At 42.4% G+C, this 19,502-nt stretch overlaps 1 protein-coding gene and 1 long non-coding RNA gene across 4 annotated transcripts in view; one reads left to right on the forward strand and one right to left on the reverse strand.

The window, feature by feature from the left end:
- Khdrbs1 (KH RNA binding domain containing, signal transduction associated 1) overlaps positions 1-19,164 on the reverse strand; it is a 37,347-nt gene extending 18,183 nt beyond the window's left edge. For 2 of the 3 annotated variants that reach the window (XR_015687477.1, XR_015687478.1), the window contains exons 1-5: positions 18,645-19,164; positions 6,843-6,967; positions 4,747-4,863; positions 2,117-2,263; positions 578-711 (exon numbers count right to left, since the gene is read on the reverse strand). Coding sequence is in view for 1 of the 3 variants with exons in the window: in NM_130405.2 (NP_569089.1) it covers positions 578-711; positions 2,117-2,263; positions 4,747-4,863; positions 6,843-6,967; positions 18,645-19,026 (905 nt within the window). In the remaining 2 variants the exon portion in view is untranslated. 3 annotated transcript variants of the gene reach the window in all.
- On the forward strand, positions 11,600-19,116 carry LOC148006062 (uncharacterized). The gene is made up of 2 exons (XR_015621152.1): positions 11,600-12,563; positions 16,936-19,116. It is a non-coding gene; the product is annotated as an uncharacterized LOC148006062 (long non-coding RNA).
- Positions 19,165-19,502: the final 338 nt, after the last annotated feature.

Genomic DNA, 19,502 nt, shown 5'->3' on the forward strand with positions numbered 1-19,502 from the left:
ATAGCACCTCAGGCAAGTCTCGACTGTCTGAATATTACATAAATATTAACCACGAAAGGTAAAATTCTGGAATCATATATAGTCAGGCATGATGGCTCATGACTTTCATCACAGCACTTGGGAGACAAAAGTGGATCTCTTTTTGAGTTTCAGATGGGCCTGGTCTATCTAACAGGTTCCAGGGCCACATAGTGATTAATATTCTTTAAAAAAAAAAAAAAAAGGCAACTGGGGATGAATGAGACGGCCTAGTGGGTAAACACACCAGCTGATTAAGACTGACATTGAGTTCAATCCCCAAGACCAAAATATAGGATTCCTAACACACTGTCCTTTAACTAACACATCCACACTAATACACTTACACCCTCACACCCACCACCACCACCAAGCTCACAAATGGATGGATGGATATATGGATTTTTTTTTTTTAAATGCTAGGACTATCCAAAATTAAAAACCCTGAAGTTTCAGTAGGACTGCAATACCCGACTGCTAAGATTCCATACCTGATGTACTATATAAACCCTCTGACTCCTCCTGGGGTTAGTCAGATTTTCTTTTTAACTATTTTTACCTGGGAACAGGTGGAGGAGGAGGGGCAGCTCCTCGTCCTCTCACAGACACCCCACGACCACGAGAGGGTTCAGGAACTCCATTCAAGTAGGACAATTCTAGAAACTGCTCCTGGCAGATATCATCCATCATGTCCTGGGAATTAAAGACAGCAAAGAGCACCTGTAACATCTGCTCCTCCTCCTACTCTTTCTTTTTTTTTTTTTTTTTCCGGAGCTGGGGACCAAACCCAGGGCTTTGTGCTTGCTAGGCAAGCACTCTACCACTGAGCTAAATCCCCAACCCCTGCTCCTCCTCCTAAGACTCACAAGGCCCACCAGGTCTGACACTGGAGATGGTAGCACACATCTTTGATCCCAGCACTCCTGGATACAGACACAAGCAGATCTCTGATATATAGGCCAGCCTAGTCTACAATTTTGTTTTAGAACAGCACGAGCTACCCAGTGAGATGAAACCCCATCTCAAAATACCACTCCCAAAAAGAGTAGCCTTGAAAGGCTAGATGAAGTCTCAAGTCAAAATTCTTTGATGTCGAATTACACTGTCAGTTCTTTGAAGAAAGACTTGACAGCAGACCCTCACTAATGAAGTTCTTCAGAAGGTGCTTCCTTCCTAGCTCTCCCTTGACCACTCCTATCTTTATACACAAACTTTCTCAAGACAAGCCAAACCACCTAGAACTCGTCACCTACACTAGAGTCCAGTCTCCAGAGACTTCATTATGTATTTGGAAAAACTCCAAAATCTGAGGGGAGGGGGGATTCCCAAACACTAAAGGAGAGTTCACACAATTGACACTTAACCTGTTCTATAACCAGGTGACTCTTAGGAATCTACACCGTTTTCTAAGCATGGTGGAACACATCACTAATCACAGCACTTGGGAGGCAGAGGCAGGCAGACCTCTGTAAGCTGGAGACCAGCCTGGTCTACACAGTGAGCTCTAGGCCAGGCAGAGATGTACAATGAGACCCTATCTCAAACAAAACAAAAACCAACAACCACAAAAACCAGAGAAAATTAAATGCCATCAATAGTCATGCCTGTACCATACAGCTCTTCTGAACCAGACTCTGAGTAAGAAATCTCCACCGGAAGCTCCCTTCATTGCCTCAGTAGAAATTAGCTCATTAGCACTGGGTGCTCTAAGTTTCCGGCTGTTAACTCTAGACTGAAAAGTCTAGCACACATGCTCCTTAACTGAGGACCTACCCTTAGGTCGTTTTCCTAATACCATCTCCTGGTTCCACAGTAGTACCAGAAGAATGAATTAAATGAAGACCTTATTAAATCTGTTAACCAAATTGTTAACACATCAAGGACCCAAGAGACTGACAACAGATAGTAGCACATATTAATGAAGCCACATTAGACATGGAGGCCTTGGAGTACAATGCTTTGAGAATGAGAAATGAGTAGTGGGAGAAGCTTGGCAAAGTAAACAGAAGCACAGACCCTGGTCAAGAACCACAGCCTCTCCAACATTACAATCTTACTTTCTCCCTGCTTAGAGGATAGAGAATATGTATTTCCTTACTGGTACTAGAAATTTCTTGACTTCTTCCATAGCATGGGCCATAAGAGCATAAGCTTCACATGGGGGTCCAAAGACTTCAATGAAGACATGCAGATCCATATTTAAATGGGCATATTTGGGGTCTCCACCCTTGCGCAACTCTTCCTCCTATGGGAACAAGCAAAGAAATATCAACTCATATACAGACTAAACAAATACAGTATCTTCACATGTAAGTCAAAGAGAATAGCTTAAAAAACAAAACAAAACCCTTAAGCAAGTCCTAGAACTGATACTACCTGTTAAAACTGTAACTGATGTAGTGATTTAAATATGCTTGGCCAATGGGTACTATTAAGAGGTGTGGCCTTTTTGGGATAGGTATGACTCCCCCCCATTTTTTTTTTTTTTTGGTTCTTTTTTTTGGAGCTGGGGACCGAACCCAGGGCCTTGCGCTTCCTAGGCAAGCGCTCTACTACTGAGCTAAATCCCCAACCCGCCCCCATTTTTATTAAATTGGGTATTTCTTATTCACATTTCAAATGTTATTCACTTTCCTGGTTTCCTGTCCATCATCCCCCTAATCCCTCCCACTCCCCTTCGATAAGGGTGTTCCCCTCCCCATCCATTCCCCCTTACTGCACCACCCCCACACACAATCCCCTACACTGGGGGGGTCTAACCTTGGCAGAACCAAGGGCTTCCCCTTCCACTGGTGCCCCAACAAGGTTATTCACTGCTACCTATGCAGTTGGAGCCCAGGGTCAGTCCTAGGGATAACCTTCTAAGAGGAAGTATGTCACTGTGTAGGTGGGCTTTGAGGGTTTCTAGTGCTCAAGCTCCTCCCAGTGTAGAACAGAGTCTCCTAAGATGTAGAACTCTCAGCTCCATCTCCAGCACCACGTCTGCCTACACACGGCCATGCTTCCCAAGATGATAATGGACTGCACCTCTGAAACTGTAAGCCAGCCCCAATTAAATGTTTTCTTTTATGAGTTGCCTTAGTCATGGTGTCTCTTCACAGGAATAAAATCCTAACTAAGCTACTTGGTTGCCTGTTTCCTTAAACCACTGAAGTGTTCCCTGCAGTAAATTAAAACTTAATTTTAGAATCCACTCAGGTTAACAGTTGTTTGCTCAGTATTTAGTGTATGAATGCACGTATGCACTCATGGCCAAGCACTAGTCTTTAAATTCATTAGTACTCTTTATCACCACTGGCCTTGCTAAAGTGTTTACTGTCCAGGAGTTCCAAGGAAGGGACAAAGTCAGGACAGACAAGAAAATCTTTTAGAAATCTCATTAACAAAAATAACACACTTCAGACTCGTTCTATGTATCCAGTGTGAAAGGTAAAGGACAAAAGAAAAAGATGAGGAAAATAAGACCTATCAATTAAACTACCTAAAAGTTAGGCCCTCAAAAATATTTTTCTAGGGGTTGGGGATTTAGCTCAGTGGTAAGGCACTAGCCTAGCAAGCGCAAGGCCCTGGGTTCAGTCCCCAGCTCAAAAAAAAAAAAAGGAAAAAATATTTTTCTAGATTTATCAGTTAAGTCTTATCTAAGGGTAAACTATTACATGTGCTAAAAGTTTCTTGTCAATTGATTGCACACTGGGTAGAGTGCTGTGGAATGGAAAATAAAAAATAAAAACCCTTAAATAGGTTTTCTTTGTCAGGATAAGTCATGTTTAACTTTGGAATCTATCATTTTAGTAGGTCTTACATTCCTGTTGGCTAGATTTCAAATGATCTAACCCCAAACTCACCAGCATTGAACACGTATTCCCTGTCACTGGGAAAAAAGGTGCACTACTCACATTTTAATGTCTTCCATTGGGGCTGGAGAGATGGCTCAGTGGTTAGGAGCACTGACTGCTCTTCCAGAGGTCCTGAGTTCAATTCCCAGCAACCACATGGTGGCTCACAACCATTTGTAATGGAACCCGATGCCCTCTTCTGGTGTGTGTCTGAGGACAGCTACAGTGTACTCATATATAATAAATAAATAAACCTTAATGTCTTCCATATGGTTAAGTTTACTAAGTTCTCATTTCAAATTTCAAGAGGCAGTCTTACCAACGCCAACAATGCTACTTAATTATACCATAATATCATAATGCAGTCAAAAGAAAAAAACAAAAAAACAAAACAGAAACAAAAATGCTGGAGAGACAGATAGCTTAATGGTAAATAGCACTGAGTTCAATTCCCAGAACCCTCATGATGGCTTCTGTCTATAACTGTAGCCCTGTGGGATCTGATGCTCTCTTCTGGTGTGTAGATGTAAATGCACACAAAACAACCATATACATAAAATAAACACATTAAAAGGGGGAAGGGAACCATTAGGACATATCCTAGGCTCTTTCCAACAGTGCCAGTGAGTACTAACATGCAATGAAAGCTTGCATCAGTCATTGTATGCTGTGGGGGTGGGGCACAGTGGTGCATGTCTTTAACCCTAGCACATGGGAGGCAGAGGCAGGCAGATCTTTGATACCAGCCTGGTCTTTACAGCAAGTTCCAGGCCAGCCTGGATACACAGTGGGACACTGTATCTCAACAGCTCCCAAATAAACCTCCCAATGTTTGCTTGCATAGCATCCGTATCAGGCACTGGACAACTAGAAGGCATTCATTTGAACGTACCTTGGCTTTGTCTCTCATCGAACCCTTCCCCAAGACAGAGATCTTTGCACCAGTCTCTTCCTGGAGTCTTTTGATTGTATTTCCTTGTGGTCCAAGAATCTTCCCCACAAAATTGAACTGTCAGAAAATTAAAAAATAGAATTCTAATACACATGCCTCTATAAAAATGTAAATATATGTAACATGCCATTTGATCTTCAACAACCCTATAAAGAATCTTTTTATGTATGAGATCCCAATTTTACTCAAGATATAGTATACCTAGTATTTAATAATTAGTGATTAGCTTTAATTATATAACTAGAAGTGATAGTTCCTATCCCTGAGTTTAGATTTCCTGATAAAGTCTTGTACTCTTTCCACAACTTACTGCAACTATTAATACTGTTACATAAACATATAACATGCATAAACTCTTTTTATTAGTGATCATACTCAGGCTTCCTACTTCTGATTCAGCAGAACAAATATACCTACCTCATGGTAGCATGTATGGTAAACTAAAATCTAGCTACTTTCCTTTAAAAAGAAAGAAGATAAACATTTTTAAAAAATTTACATTTATGGGGTTGGGGATTTAGCTCAGTGGTAGAGCGCTTGCCTAGCAAGCGCAAGGCCCTGGGTTCTGTCCCCAGCTCCGGAAAAAAAAAAAAAAGAAAAAGAAAAAAAAAATTTACATTTATTTACAAGAGGGTGTGGAGTGCACCAGAATGGAGCACCAATCAGGTAAGCCACACAGGTGGTCAGGATGTTGGTTCTTTCCTACCATATGGGTTCTGGAAATCAAATTTAGGTCTTCAGGTGTGGTGACAAGAACTTTTACCCATTGAGCCATTTTTTTTTTTTTTTTTTTGGTGGTTCTTTTTTTCGGAGTTGGGGACCGAACCCAGGGCCTTGCGCTTCCTAGGCAAGCGCTCTACCACTGAGCTAAATCCCCAACCCCGAGCCATTTTTCAAAACCAAAAGAATCTACTTTTTTACTTGGGTTTTTTGGGTTTTTTTTTGGTTTGGTTTTTGAAGGCAGAGTTTCTCTGTGTACCAGAGGCTGTCCTGGAACTCATTCTGTAGACCAGATTGGCCTTGAACAGAGTTCTGCCTGCCTTGTGCCACCATTGTCTGGCAGCAGCCGCTTCTTTAAAAAAGCTAGTTCTTGGGGGCTGGAGAGATGGCTCAGCGGTTAAGAGCACCCAACTGCTCTTTCAGAGGTCATGAGTTCAATTCCCAGCAACCACATGATGGCTCACAACCATCTGTAAAGAGATCCGATGCCCTCTTCTGGTGTATCTGAAGACAGCTACAGTGTACTTATATATAATAAATAAATAAATCTTTAAAAAAAGCTAGTTCTTAGGAGACTGGAGATGGCTCAGGGGTTAAGAACACTTGCTGCTCTACAAGAAGAACCAGGTTAGGCTCTTGGCAACTACATGGTAGTTTATAACCATCTGTGCTTCCAATTCCAATGCATCCCATACCCTCTTCTGCCTTCCTCAGAAACTAATCACACATGTTACATGGACATACATGCAAACTATTCATATGCATTAAATAAAAATAAAATTAACTTCATTTGATTTGAGGATATGTTATATTTTATTTGATTTAAATTCTGAGTCACAGGCAGAAAAATGGCTCATGGCTATTATCTGTTGCTTTTTCAAAAGATTTGGATTCTGTTCCCAGCACCCACAGAGCAACTCACAACCACCTGTAACCCTAGTTCCAGGGACATCTAATATACTCTTCTGGCTTCCTTTAGCACAAGGCATGTACATGGTGCACATACAATACACATGCAGGCACTTATACATAAGATAAATTCTAGCTCAATCTTTTGATAAAGGGATCCAGATTTTTACTTGAGGCCTAGAGCCTGAACAAAACATAAGAAAAAAATTATTCTTGATTACTAAAGTATCTATTCCCTTCACTATAATTACGTTATAAGTTATGGACTTTGCTATTTGAACTCCCAGAAACAGGTACCTCAAGCACCAGGAAGCTTTACAGGTGGATGCATGGCCATCCCATCCCATCACAGCCAACAGCATATCAGCCTACAACATCAACTCAGAAGTGAGCCCCCTTCCCATTACCTTTGGATACTGCTTGACAGGGATCAGTACCCGCTCTTTCAGCTTCATGTTCTTATGAGAAAATAAGTCCAAATAATTCTCCTCGTCATCTTTTTTTGACTCTCCCTTCTGAATCTTCTCAATTTCTGAATAAGAGAAACAGAACTTAATTTCTGTACTTATAAAGTCATCTGGCAAGACTGCTTAAAGCATTATTGTGAAGTGCTGTGGAAAAACCAAACAGTTCAGACAAAATGTGCTAATTTTAGATAGACTGGATGAGGCTCCCAAAGCTGTAGGAAGTTCACTATGGGACCTGAATCCTGTTTCCCACTCTCACCAGAAGTGTCTACACCACTCGTTTACATGTTTCTTGCCTTACGAGAACATGTACTGGCCAAGCATTGGTGGTGCACACCTTTGTTCCCAGAACTTAGGAAGCAAAGGCAGGCAAATCTCCCGGCCAACCTGGTTTACAGAGCAGGTTTTAGGACATCCAGGGCTACAGAGAAACCCTGTCGACAGGAGAAAAAACAAAACAAAATTTAAAAAAAAGTATATATGTATGCATTTATATAAATTAATGCAGTAAAGTAGGAAAAATTTTTAAAAATTAGGATAAATCAAAATCTTTAACAAGAAAAAAAAATACAAAGAGGACTAAGAGATGCCTCAGACATTAGGAAGCCACACTGCTCTTCCAGAAATCTTGAGATCAGTTCAGTACTCATGGCAGAGTGACTTTCAACCTTCACTATGGCTGCTCCAGGATCCAAAACAGTCTTCTGGACTCTATGGGCATGGGCAAGCACAAAAATTGAAACTAAAATAAAACAAAAAAAAATTTATTTATAAAGGCTGAGCTGGGTACAGTAGCTATTTCCAACTAATTGATCACAACTAATTCAACTGTCTCTCCATTCCCATTGTTTCACCAGGCCAGATGAAAGATGTTTCTCAATAAAAAACGAGAATTACTGTTTAAGTATGATAACAGACATACATTACCATTTCACTATGGCAAGTGGTTTAATCTAGTCCTTAAGAGTATGAAAGAGTTCTTGCTCTATCACACATTAGTTGTGATCAACTTAGAAAATTATTTAACTTCTGCATATTTGTTTTCACAAATGTTAGCAAAATTAACCTATAAAGAATGAGGTGTCTGACTGTGGTCCCAGCACTCAGGAACCAATCAGGAGGATCACAAAGTTTGAGGATAGCCTGAGATAAATGGGACCTTTTCTAAAATAAATAACAAAACCAAAACCCAACCACCTAAAAAGACAAAGTAACATATATTCAAGATCAAAGTTTATTTCTTGGTATGTGGGTAATACATAATACATAATTACTATCTATACCAAAACAAGAAAATACAACACGGTAATTACAAAAAATAACAGAGAAGGCTGGAGTGATTGATAGCTCTGTGGTTAAGAGCACTTGCCACTCTTGTAGAGGACCCACAAGATTCTTTCTCAGCACCCACATGGCAGTTCACAACAATCTATTACTCCAGTTTAAGGAGAATCTAATGCCCTCTTCTGCCCTCTCCAGCTAAATAAACACAAGCAGACAAACACACATTCATATATTTAAAGGAAAACTCTCTTCTGAAGTCTGACACAATAATGCTATATACAGCATATACAATAACAAGCCCAGAGATAAGGCTCCCCCCTTAAAACCATCATAACCACCAAGGCCACAGACACAATCATCAGAACCAATATACTCTGAATTTGCAGTTTCAAAGGTGGATGGAACTCTTGATCATCCTGCTTACATCTCTCTTAAGTACAGGGCTCGTCTGTATTTAACTTCTGAGATGTAGTTAAGGCCCTTAAGTTTTTAACTGGATTGCAAAACTGATGGTAGGAAGGTTTGTTTACATAAATGTAGGGCCTCCCTATGTCAAAGAATTACTCTTTAGTACAACTGGGGAGATGTCTCAGTCATCTGCATTTGCTGCACAAAGATGACAATATGAATTCAATCCCAGCAGCAGCAGCAGCAGCAGCAGCAGCACTATGATAAGTGAGGTAGCACATGCTACCTATAATCCAGACTCTGCAGTTGTAGAGGCAGGGGGGATCCTTGGGCTTGCTGACCAGCAGTCTAAATCAGTGAGCTCCAGGTTGAGAGAAAGACTCTCTCTTGAACTCTTCCCCCCCCCCCCCCCCCCCCCGGAGCTGGGGAGCAAGCGCTCTACCACTGAGCTAAATCCCCAACCTCTTAAGACTCTCTCTTAAGAAATAAGGTACTGCCAGTTGTGGTGCTGAAGGAGGCAGAGGCAGGAGGATCACGAGTTGGAGGCCAGCCTGGGAAACACATTTGGGCTGGAGAGATGGCTCAATGGCTAAAGCACCGACTACTCTTCCAGAGGTCCTGAGTTCGATTGTAAGCAACCACATGGTGGCTCACAACCATCTGTAATGAGATCTGATGCCCTCTCCTGGTGTGTCTGAGGACAACAACAGTGTACTCATATAATAAATAAAGCTTAAAAAAAAAAGGTAACAAAATAAAATAAACAGAGTAGAGAAGAATTAAGAAAAACAACAGACACTGACCTTTACATACATGCAAAGGAGTCAGAACAGTTAAGAAAGCAAAAGTAGAAATAGAAACATGACAAGGGTCATCTTCAGGCAAGATGACAAGGGTCATCTTCAATATTTAGAAGTAGAACCGAACATTTATTCAATACCATAGCAAATATTACCTAATTTCCCCTTAAAAACAACTCACTATAGTTGCTAACTGGGAATTTAAAAATTGCAGAGGTTAATTACTTCTAGGTCACAAGCTGCTAAAGTACCAGAAAACAGACTAAACTAAGCTCGGGGCTGGAGACATGGCTCAATGGTTAAGAGCATTCACTGCTCTTGTATAGTACACTGGTTCAGTTCCCAGGACCCACTTGGCAGCTCACAGCCATCCTTAACTCCAGTTCCAGGGGACTCAGATGCTTCCTTTTGGCTTCCGTGAGCACCCAAATATACAATGTACATGTATACATGTAGACATTGTCATATACATAAAAAACAAATTAATAGTAACAAAACACTAGATATTTTCTAACTTCAAGTCTCACATCTGTCATATGGTCTCTTAGTGGAGGACAGAGGACACTTAAGCAATGAAATGCTAACTATTATGAAGTTTTACAAACTACAATTTATGCCTGGTGTGGGGGGCACAAACTCTTAATTCCTGTACTTGGGAAGCAAAGGCAAGCAGTCTATATTGTGAATTGTATACCAGCTAAGCATACAGTTTTTGTTCCCTTTAAAAGAAAATAATTTGAAAAGAAAGCTTCCCATGGATAGCCCTAACCAAATATGGTAACACGTGCACTCAAAAGGACTTCTGTGAGTTCAAAGCCAGCCTGAGCTACATCAAGAACTTGTTGAGAGAGAGAGAGAGAGAGAGAGAGAGAGAGAGAGAAAGAGAGAGAACTAACCGATCAACAACTAAAGACATTGTCTTACCCTCAGGCAAAAGCACTTTCTAAACAACATTTCTAAGACTGACTCCCTCAAATGATGTTTGCCCGGGCCTCTGAAGACCTTGGATGTCCCAAGAGCCAAAGCAAGAAAAGCTAAGGTATAAACAACTCAGAGATGTGACCCATCTGTTTGTCAGCATGGCAATTATAATCTCTCTTATTTATCTGGCATCTTTGATTTAGCAGTCTTGGATTATTAATTTTAACCAACACTATCCCCATTTAGTGGGCAAAGAAACCAGAATTCAGAAATGTTACAGAATTTGCCACCAAACTAACAGATCAATCGCACCAACTCATTGCTTTTAACATAGTGGAATTAAAAGCTTATGGCTTTTTTTTAACCTTTACTAATTTTCCTCCTTTCTGTCTCCCTGTAAACTACCAAAAATGAGAACCATTTATTGAATCTCAGAGCAAAGAATAGGGTTGTTGTTTGTTTAAGGGGGGGGGGGTCTCCCCTGGGTTCGGTCCCCAGCTCCGGAAAAAAAAGAAAAGAAAAAGAAGAAAAAAAAAAAAGGGGGCTGGGGATTTAGCTCAGTGGTAGAGCGCTTACCTAGGAAGCGCAAGGCCCTGGGTTCGGTCCCCAGCTCCGAAAAAAAAAAAAAAAAAAAGAACCAAAAAAAAAAAATAAATAAAAAAATAAAATAAAGCTCAACAGAGCTGTGGCAATGCCTGTCTTTGGTGGATCTGAATTCCAGGCCAGCCTAGTCTACAGAGCCAGTTTCAGGCCAACCTGATCTACAGAGCCAGCTTCAGGCCAGCCAGGCTACACAGAGAAATCTTGTCTTGAAAAACAAACAAACGAGCTAGAGAGACTGCTCAGCAGTTAAGAGCACTAGCTATTCTTCCAGAGGTCTTGAGTTCAATTCCCAGCAACCACATGGTGGCTCACAACCATCTGTAATGAGATCTTGATGCCCTCTTCTGGTGTGTCTGAAGACGGTGATAGTATAGTATACCCACATACATGAAATAAATAAATCTTTTAAAAAAAAAAAAAGAAAGAAAGAAAAGAAAAACAAAACTGGGGGCTGGGGATTTAGCTCAGTGGTAGAGCGCTTACCTAGGAAGCGCAAGGCCCTGGGTTTGGTCCCCAGCTCTGAAAAAAAGAACCAAAAAAAAAAAAAAAAAAAAAAAAAAAAAGAAAGAAAAAAAAAAGAAAGAAAGAAAAACAAAACTGAAAAAAAAAGGGAGAGAGAGCTGAGATTAGGGTTTAAAGGTAGAACTCTTCTTTTTTTTTTTTTTTTTTGGTTCTTTTTTTCGGAGCTGGGGGACCTGGGGGACCGAGCCCAGGGCCTTGCGCTTCCTAGGTAAGCGCTCTACCACTGAGCTAAATCCCCAGCCCCGGTAGAACTCTTCTTTAGCATTCATACAAAGGCACTGGGTTTAATCCTCAGTATCACCAAAACAAATTTTTTGTGTATATATGTAAAAATAACTGCAATGATTAAGAGACTACTATATACATTACTTAAATTTCTTAATATTTAAGAGCTAATTATAAAACAAAACAGTTAAGATTTTTTTCTTTTTGCTCAAGACAAGCTTAGCAAATCTGTTCCAAAGAATGAAATATGTCATCCTCTAGACCCCAGGTACACTTGGCTCATACTTTTAACCATAGCATCTCTTCTGCTGTTATTAATTTCTGGAATTCTACAATCAACAAAATAACTGCAATCCTTGAAGAGAAACGTCCTCATTCATTTGAAAAGGAAGCTTCCCATGGATAAGGCTAAACCAAATAAGGTAGGTGGCACATGCCTGTGATCATAGCACTTCAGAGGCCTCCTGTGAGAGAAACTTCCCTCATCGTGTATTATTTCCAGCCTCTACACCTTTTCTGTTAGTGTCATCTTTTGAAAAGCTAAGACAATGATCTTTGAGTAAAAGAACCCCACCCCAGGATTTTTACTTACCAAACTGTTTCAAGTACGAACACCTAGCAGCATATTATGTTCTTGACCTTTTCTTTGGGGAGGGGGTGAGGTCATGGACCCCCATCAAGAATTTGGGAAAAAGCTACAGGCTACCCCCTACCCCAAATATACAAAGTCACAACATGTTACAATATTGGCTAAGAACAGAGAAAATGGCCTTTAATCCCAGCACTCAGGAGGCAGAGTCAGACTGAGCTCTTGGGTTTGAGGGCAGTTTGGTCTACATGTTCTAGGACAGCCAGGGTTACACAGAGAAAACCTGTCATCAAAAACAAAAAAGAGGGGGTTGGGGATTTAGCTCAGTGGTAGAGCGCTTGCCTAGGAAGTGCAAGGCCCTGGGTTCAGTTCCCAGCTCCGAAAAAAAGAACCAAAAAAAAAAAAAAAAAAAAAAAAAAAAGAGGGCTGGAGAGATGGCTCAGCAGTTAAGAGCACTGACTGCTCTTCCAGAAATCCTGAGTTCAATTCCCAGCAACCACATGGTGGCTCACCACCATCTGTAATGAGACCTGATGCCCTCTTCTGGTGTGTCTGAAGAGAGTAGAGAGCTACAGTATACTCACATACATAAAATAAATAAATCTTAAAAACAAAACAAAACAACAAAAAACAAAACAAAACAAAAAACCACAACAACGAAGAAAATGTGGGTACTGGCTCTCCCAAAGCTGGAGTTTGGAATCCTTGCATAGAGGTTCAATTCTCATAGATAAAACCCTCCTATTATGGCCTATTTATCATGGCTTCCCAAATCCTTTCTTTAGGGAATGACTTTAAAAGGGAATTTTGTTTTTAAATTAATATAAAGAAAAATCTTTGTTTATGCATATTCTTTTTTTTTCAAAATGTTTTACCTTATGTGTATGGGTGTTTTGCAAGAGTGCACATATATGCACAGCCTGTTGACAGTGTCCGTCAGTAGAGAGTATCAGATTCCCTGAGACTGGATTACAAACAGCTATGAGCCACCATATGAATGCTTACACCATATGAGTCCTTTGGAAGAGTGCTTAATTGCCCAGATACCTCTCCAGCCACATTCTGCCTGTCTGTGTGTATATATACCTAATGCATGCCTGGTATTCAGAGAGACCAGAAGAAGGTATTAATCAGATCCTCTAGAACTACAGTTACAGGCAGTTAAGAGCTGAAATGTGGAATGCTGTGAACTAAACCGAAGCCCCATGTAAAAAGAGTAAGTGCTCTTAAATGCTGACCCATCTTTCATCCCCATGCTAACCTCGTTATAGGCTTAGTCATCACTTTCTTCCCTAATCACCAGTTACCTTCAATCTGTTGTCCATCCTCACTGTTTTGTTTTTTTCAAGAATGCGAGGGTCAATCAAGAGACTGAGAGCATTAAATCCACCATTTGAAGGCCAGCCCAAGCTAAATAGCACTATCACAGAGCATGGTAGCACACATGCCTTTTTTTCTTTTTTTTTTTTTTTAATTCTTTTTTTTCGGAGCTGGGGACCGAACCCAGGGCCTTGTGCTTGCTAGGCAAGTGCTCTACCACTGAGCTAAATCCCCAACCCCACACACATGCCTTTAATCCCAGTACTCAGAGGCAGAGATAAGAGTATCTCTGTGACCATGAGACCAAACTGGTTTACAGTTAGTTCTAGGCTAGCTAGGGCTCCACTGTGAGACACAGCCATGCTGGGCAAGCAGTTTACCACTGAACTATACACAGTTCCATTTTTCCATTTTCATTTTGAGACAAGGTCTCACTAAATTCCCAAGCTGGCCCTGTACTCTGCAGCTCTAGCACACCTTGAACTTGAAATTTGTTTGCCTTGGCCTCCTGAGCACCTGGGATTACAGGCCTGTACTAACAAGTCCAATTTTGTTGCTGAGCTTTAAAGAATTTGAATGTTCTGCTTTCAAATGAAATGTCAAACAGTTATCCAGTCATTGTGCCAACTACCAGCAATGTATGGAAACTCCTCCTAATGCATGGTCTCAGCCGTACTTCTTGGTCTTCAGTGTCTTCCTATCTGCTACTTTATATTCAACTTACCAAGACAAAAATCTCCCCTGAAATCCTTCCCTATGCTGAAGACAGCGTAGGCTCTTGTACATGTCAAACAAGCCTTCTAGAACAGAACTACATTCCAGGCCTTCAAAACAAAAAGCTAAATCTAGTTGGAGTCAGTTTACAAAATGCAAAAAACAGGCTAATGAAAAAGTCTTCTCTATAGCTTTAGTCTCCCTCCTCTCTGAGGATATGGCACACAAATCTGATTTGCATAAAGATCTTCTGATGACTTTTATTCTACTCAAAATGTTCACTATTTGAGTCATTTTCAATGTCTACTTTCCTATCTGTAAAGAACACTTAACAGACTAGCATTTTTATATAAATTTCCTGTCTCAAAAAGTCTAGCATGGCTATATCACTATATATATACAGTGATATATCTGTACTATATCACTGCAGCTGAACACCAATCTGGCCTACAGCAATGAATCTACGTTCAAACTCTACATTCCTTCTCAAAAATAAAATACGGGCTGGAGAGATGGCTCAGTGGTTAAGAACACCCAACTGTTCTTCCAGAGGTCATGAGTTCAATTCCCAGCAACCACATGGTGGCTCACAACCATCTGTAAAGAGATCCGATGCCCTCTTCTGGTGTATCTGAAGACAGCTACAGTGTACTTATATATAATAAAATAAATCTTTTAAAAAAAAAAAATAAAATAAAATAAAATACATACAGATAGCCCACACTCCTTAGAATTCTATATTTTCCCATCAAGGTAAGGCTTAACAGAGTGCAAAGCCACTCTGAGACGCACCTTCTAGGACAGAAAAAACAGTGGTGAGAAAGCAGACAGATCCCGTTACATGGTGGATCTACAGTCTAACCACGGAGATACTCAACAGATACGTAATTACAGCTGGACATGGTGGCTAATCCCCAACAAGACACAAAGGCAGGCACTTTGTGAGTTTAATGAGTTTCAGGACAGCCAGCACTACGTAGAGAGACCTTGCACATGCACACACAGTACATAGCACACCAGAAAATAATAAATACAAAATAAAACTGGGCAGTGTGGTGGTAACAGAAACCATGGTCTGCGTCTCATGCACTTTGTAGGGAATGGACAAGGATGCATAGAAAAGGCTGTGTTGGGCACCGCTCTCAGTATCTGAATCTCAGCTTCTTCATCCTCAGTTCCCTTACTAGCACTCCAGACTTCCCCATCCCCATACCTTTCTTATTCCAACCAAATGGGTTGTCTTTTTAAAATTCCATTTTTGGCAGGCAGTGTATAATGAGGGAGCAAGGAAGAACCTTTTAGCTATTGGAGGGAAAAAGGAGTTAAGTGTGTGAACCAAATGTAGATTGACTGTAAGTCCTGTTGATGTTGCTAATTTTGTTGTTTAGTCAACTATCATGTTTGCCTTTTATCTCCTCATCTGTACTGGTAATAGGATTGTCTTCTCAGCCATCCAGAGGCAGGTAGCTCTAAGTTTGAGGACAGCCTAGTCTACATAGTTAGACCCTAGCTCAAAAACAAACAAAAAACCAAAACAATAAAAAACAACAAAAATAAAAACTGGGGCCTGGAAGATGGCTCAGCAGTTAAGAGCACTGGCTGTTCTTCCAAAGGACCTGGGTTCAATTCCCAGCACCCAGATGGTAGCTCACAGTGGTCTATTAACTCCACACCCAGGGGATCTGAAAACCTCACAGTCAGACATACAGGCAAAATACCCATGCACATAGAAATTAATAAAGAAAAATTTAAAAATATAAATAAGGCAAAAGCAAAAAAGACCCAACTTTAAAAATTAAAGTGTTTTCTCTTAGTAACCACACTGAAGTTAAACCTGTGACTGCAGAGCTAAAAGAAACATTTAAAAACAATATTTAAGGGGCTGGGGATTTAGCTCAGTGGTAGAGCGCTTACCTAGGAAGCGCAAGGCCCTGGGTTCGGTCCCCAGCTCCGAAAAAAAGAACCAAAAAAAAAAAAAAAAAAAAAAAAAAAACAATATTTAAAAAAAAAAAAAAAACCCTGTTGAAAAAAGAATGATCACCTGCACTTGAAGTCAGAAAGGCCAAACTATGCCCTGTGTATATAGGAATTTATAAGCAGAAGAAAACGATGGTGACATTTTGTTTGGTGAGTACAGGTCAGAGGTAACTGGCTGATTTTACACACAACCTAGATCTCACACTCACCACTGCACAGATGACACTGCAGAGTTAGTTTCTCAGGACCAAGTAACTAGTTAACAGTCAGTTTCCAAAGTTAACATCTTCGACCTGATATAACTCTTTAGCAATTAACCTGACAGGTTATAAAGATTTGAGGAAATAAAAATAAGACTACCAAGTCAACCTTTCATAGTGATATTCTTCAGTCGGCAGGCACTTATCAAAGTCAATCAAACACAGGTGTTTGCTATTTGCAAGCCGGTATAAAAAAATATAAAAGATAATGGCCTGAAAATGTAGATAAGTTAGTAGAGTACTAAGCCTGATCCTAGGCACTGCACAAACTGAATGTGGTGGGGCACACCTCCCAAACCCTGGAGGAAAAGGACCACAAGTTCCGGGTCACAAAGGGCTATATATAAATGTAGATATATGTAAATACCCAGCCTCAGCTACTTGAGACCTGCCTCATTTAAAAAAAAAAGGGGGGGGGGTTAAAAATCCTTACAGTAACTAAGTTGTCAGAACAAAAGAACAAAAACATAAGAACCTGCGTGTTACAGAATGAAGGTCCTGAGCTGAAATGCAAACAATTGATGTTTCTATTTACTGACCACAAGTTTGGTTTACTGTGCTTCAAAGGTCCTCACTTATTTTTCCATTTGACTGGAAAGAAAAGCAGGTCTTTAAAGTCATTGTCCATCCACGACCTTTTTGCATTGTACAAACGGTAAAGCCCCTTCAACAACGCTGGGAGACAGAGAACAGATGAAGGAAAATGGTATTTTCCTTTTATTTCTTTTCGGATTTGTATTTTGAGTGCCTCTGTAGGACAAAAGAGAACATCAGTCCCCCAGTGCTGAAGTTACAGGTGTCTGAGAGCCACCTGATGTGGGCGCTGGGAACTGAACCCCTGTGGAAGAGCAGAAAGTGCTATTAACCGCTGATCCACCTCTCCATTAGATAATGGTATTTTCACAATGACCTGTCCACAGTACCATTCTGGCCAGAGTCTGTCAATCTCTCAGACGGTCTTTGATGAAATAACTTTATTCCTCGTGGATAGGGTCGAATATATATTTTGGAGTGGGTTGGGGTCTAAAAGCAGACGCTTTCTATTGGCTTGGACTGAGAGGTTAGACTCTCCATGGGGTGTCTTGGTCAAGTGTTACCAAGGTCCAGGACAGTTACCAGGTCAAGAGTGGGTTTCTGAATCCGCTCAACCTCTCCAGTTTTTGTCTGGTAACAAGGTTCCATCTGCCCCACAAAACTCCAACTATTCAATCAGTGAGACAGACTGTGATATCTAAAATTTAGATATCATAAAAAAATACTTACTAAAAACCATGTCTAACTACAAGTGAGGGTCCAATAGGCGGTTTGAATAAGAAAAATGTCTAAGTCGCTCAAGTCAAGAGAAGAGGGCTCACTAGTCTACAAGCAGAGAACAAAGGCTACCATTCTTAAACTATCTCTACTCAAGCAAGAACTAAAACAAAAAGACTAATTTCTCGTTCATCTCCCGCAAAAGAACCTGCCGTCCCTTACCTCCATCATTTCCCCATTTGCATAACTTCAAAAACACATTTTAAAATAAAGGAGAGAAAACCATCCGGGTCTGTAGCAATTCTTATTCGACAGGCCGAAACGGAAAACTTTGCTTGAGAAAACCTCAAGCTCCGGGATTCTCTGGTCGCCCCGACCTCTGATGAACTTAAACCCGAGTTCCCGCTAAATCCCGCAGCACCGCTCCGTAGAGGCGCCGCGCGGGACCGGCATTCCGGCAGTTTTTACCTTTACAACCCAGGTCAAGGCACTCTCCACCACCCGCGACCCCGCCTCCCCAAATTGTTTTCTCTTTGGGAAAGCTGGGAGAAGTAGGTTCATTTCTGGTAAGAGCTGGTCCTTGGCGCGCGGGGCAACTACTACCGGAGGAGAAGGGGGCGGGAGCACGGTACTATCCATCAACCTCTCCGCGCTCGGAGATCGCGAGTCCTCTTCGGGCCTCGACCGCGGTTCCGAAACCTCCCCTTATACCCTGATCCGGGGTGGGACTGAGGGTGCAGAATCTCTAAGGCTAGGTCGAGATGAGCACTCTCGATGCCTGGGCTCCGAGGGGGCGGGAGCAAGAACAAAGCGGCGGCCACCCACCGCCGGTACCGGGAGACCCCAAAGTACGCCAAGACCCGCTTACCTACGGACAGCAGCTGCATGGCGTGAGTGAAGGACGGGTCGAGCGAGTCCTTCTCAGCCATGAGTTCAGGCAGGTACTTATTCTCCGGCTCCATCTTGGCCGCGGCTGTGGCTGACGGGGGCAGTAGCGGGGTCGGCGCGGAACCCACCACAGTCGCGTCGGGACCCGGATTAGAGGGAGGCAGCAGCGGCGGCGGCTGCGTAGCGGGCGAGGCCCGAGCGCCTCCTCTGGGCCCACCTCCGCCTCCCCGGGACCGGTGAGGAAGCGGCGACGGCCGAGACGGGGTCAGACGCACCGAGGGGTGGGCACCTGACGGGTCCTTGGAGCAGCTGCGGCCCGAGGACCGGGTGAGGCGCGCGGCAGGGTCGTCCCGGCGCTGCATCAGGAATGATGTGTGGCGAGCGAGCGAGGAAGCGACGCGACGGCGCTGAGGCCCGAGCGGCGGTTGGCGGGGGTGGAAGAACGGGAGCGACAGCGACCGAAGCCGACCCGAGCGACCCAGCGAGAGAGCACCGGAAATGAGGCGGCGCGCGTGCGCAGGCGCCTACCGGCACCGCCCTTGAGTTTCTCCGCGGAGAACAAAGTCCCCAGTTGGGCCACGACGCCTGCGCCGACTGAAGACGTAGCCTCCCCACTCAGGCTCCGAGTTTATTGCGCCTGCGCAGACGCCGGCCGCCTTCGTTCGTTTCTTTTCCTTTTCCACGTGACCCGGCGCTAGCGGTACACGTGTCTCCCCTCCCCCTCCCTCGGGCGGAGTGCGCGGAGGGGGCGGGCGCCGTGGAATGTCTTTGTCTGCGCTCGGGCCCGCGGAGTGTGCGGCAGGAGACCTGTTATTCGTGGGCCACGCCTCCTTCAACG

This window comes from Rattus norvegicus, chromosome 5 (assembly GCF_021556685.1).
Source record: "Rattus norvegicus strain SHRSP/BbbUtx chromosome 5, alternate assembly SHRSP_T2T, whole genome shotgun sequence".
NCBI classification, from domain to species: Eukaryota; Metazoa; Chordata; class Mammalia; order Rodentia; family Muridae; genus Rattus; species Rattus norvegicus.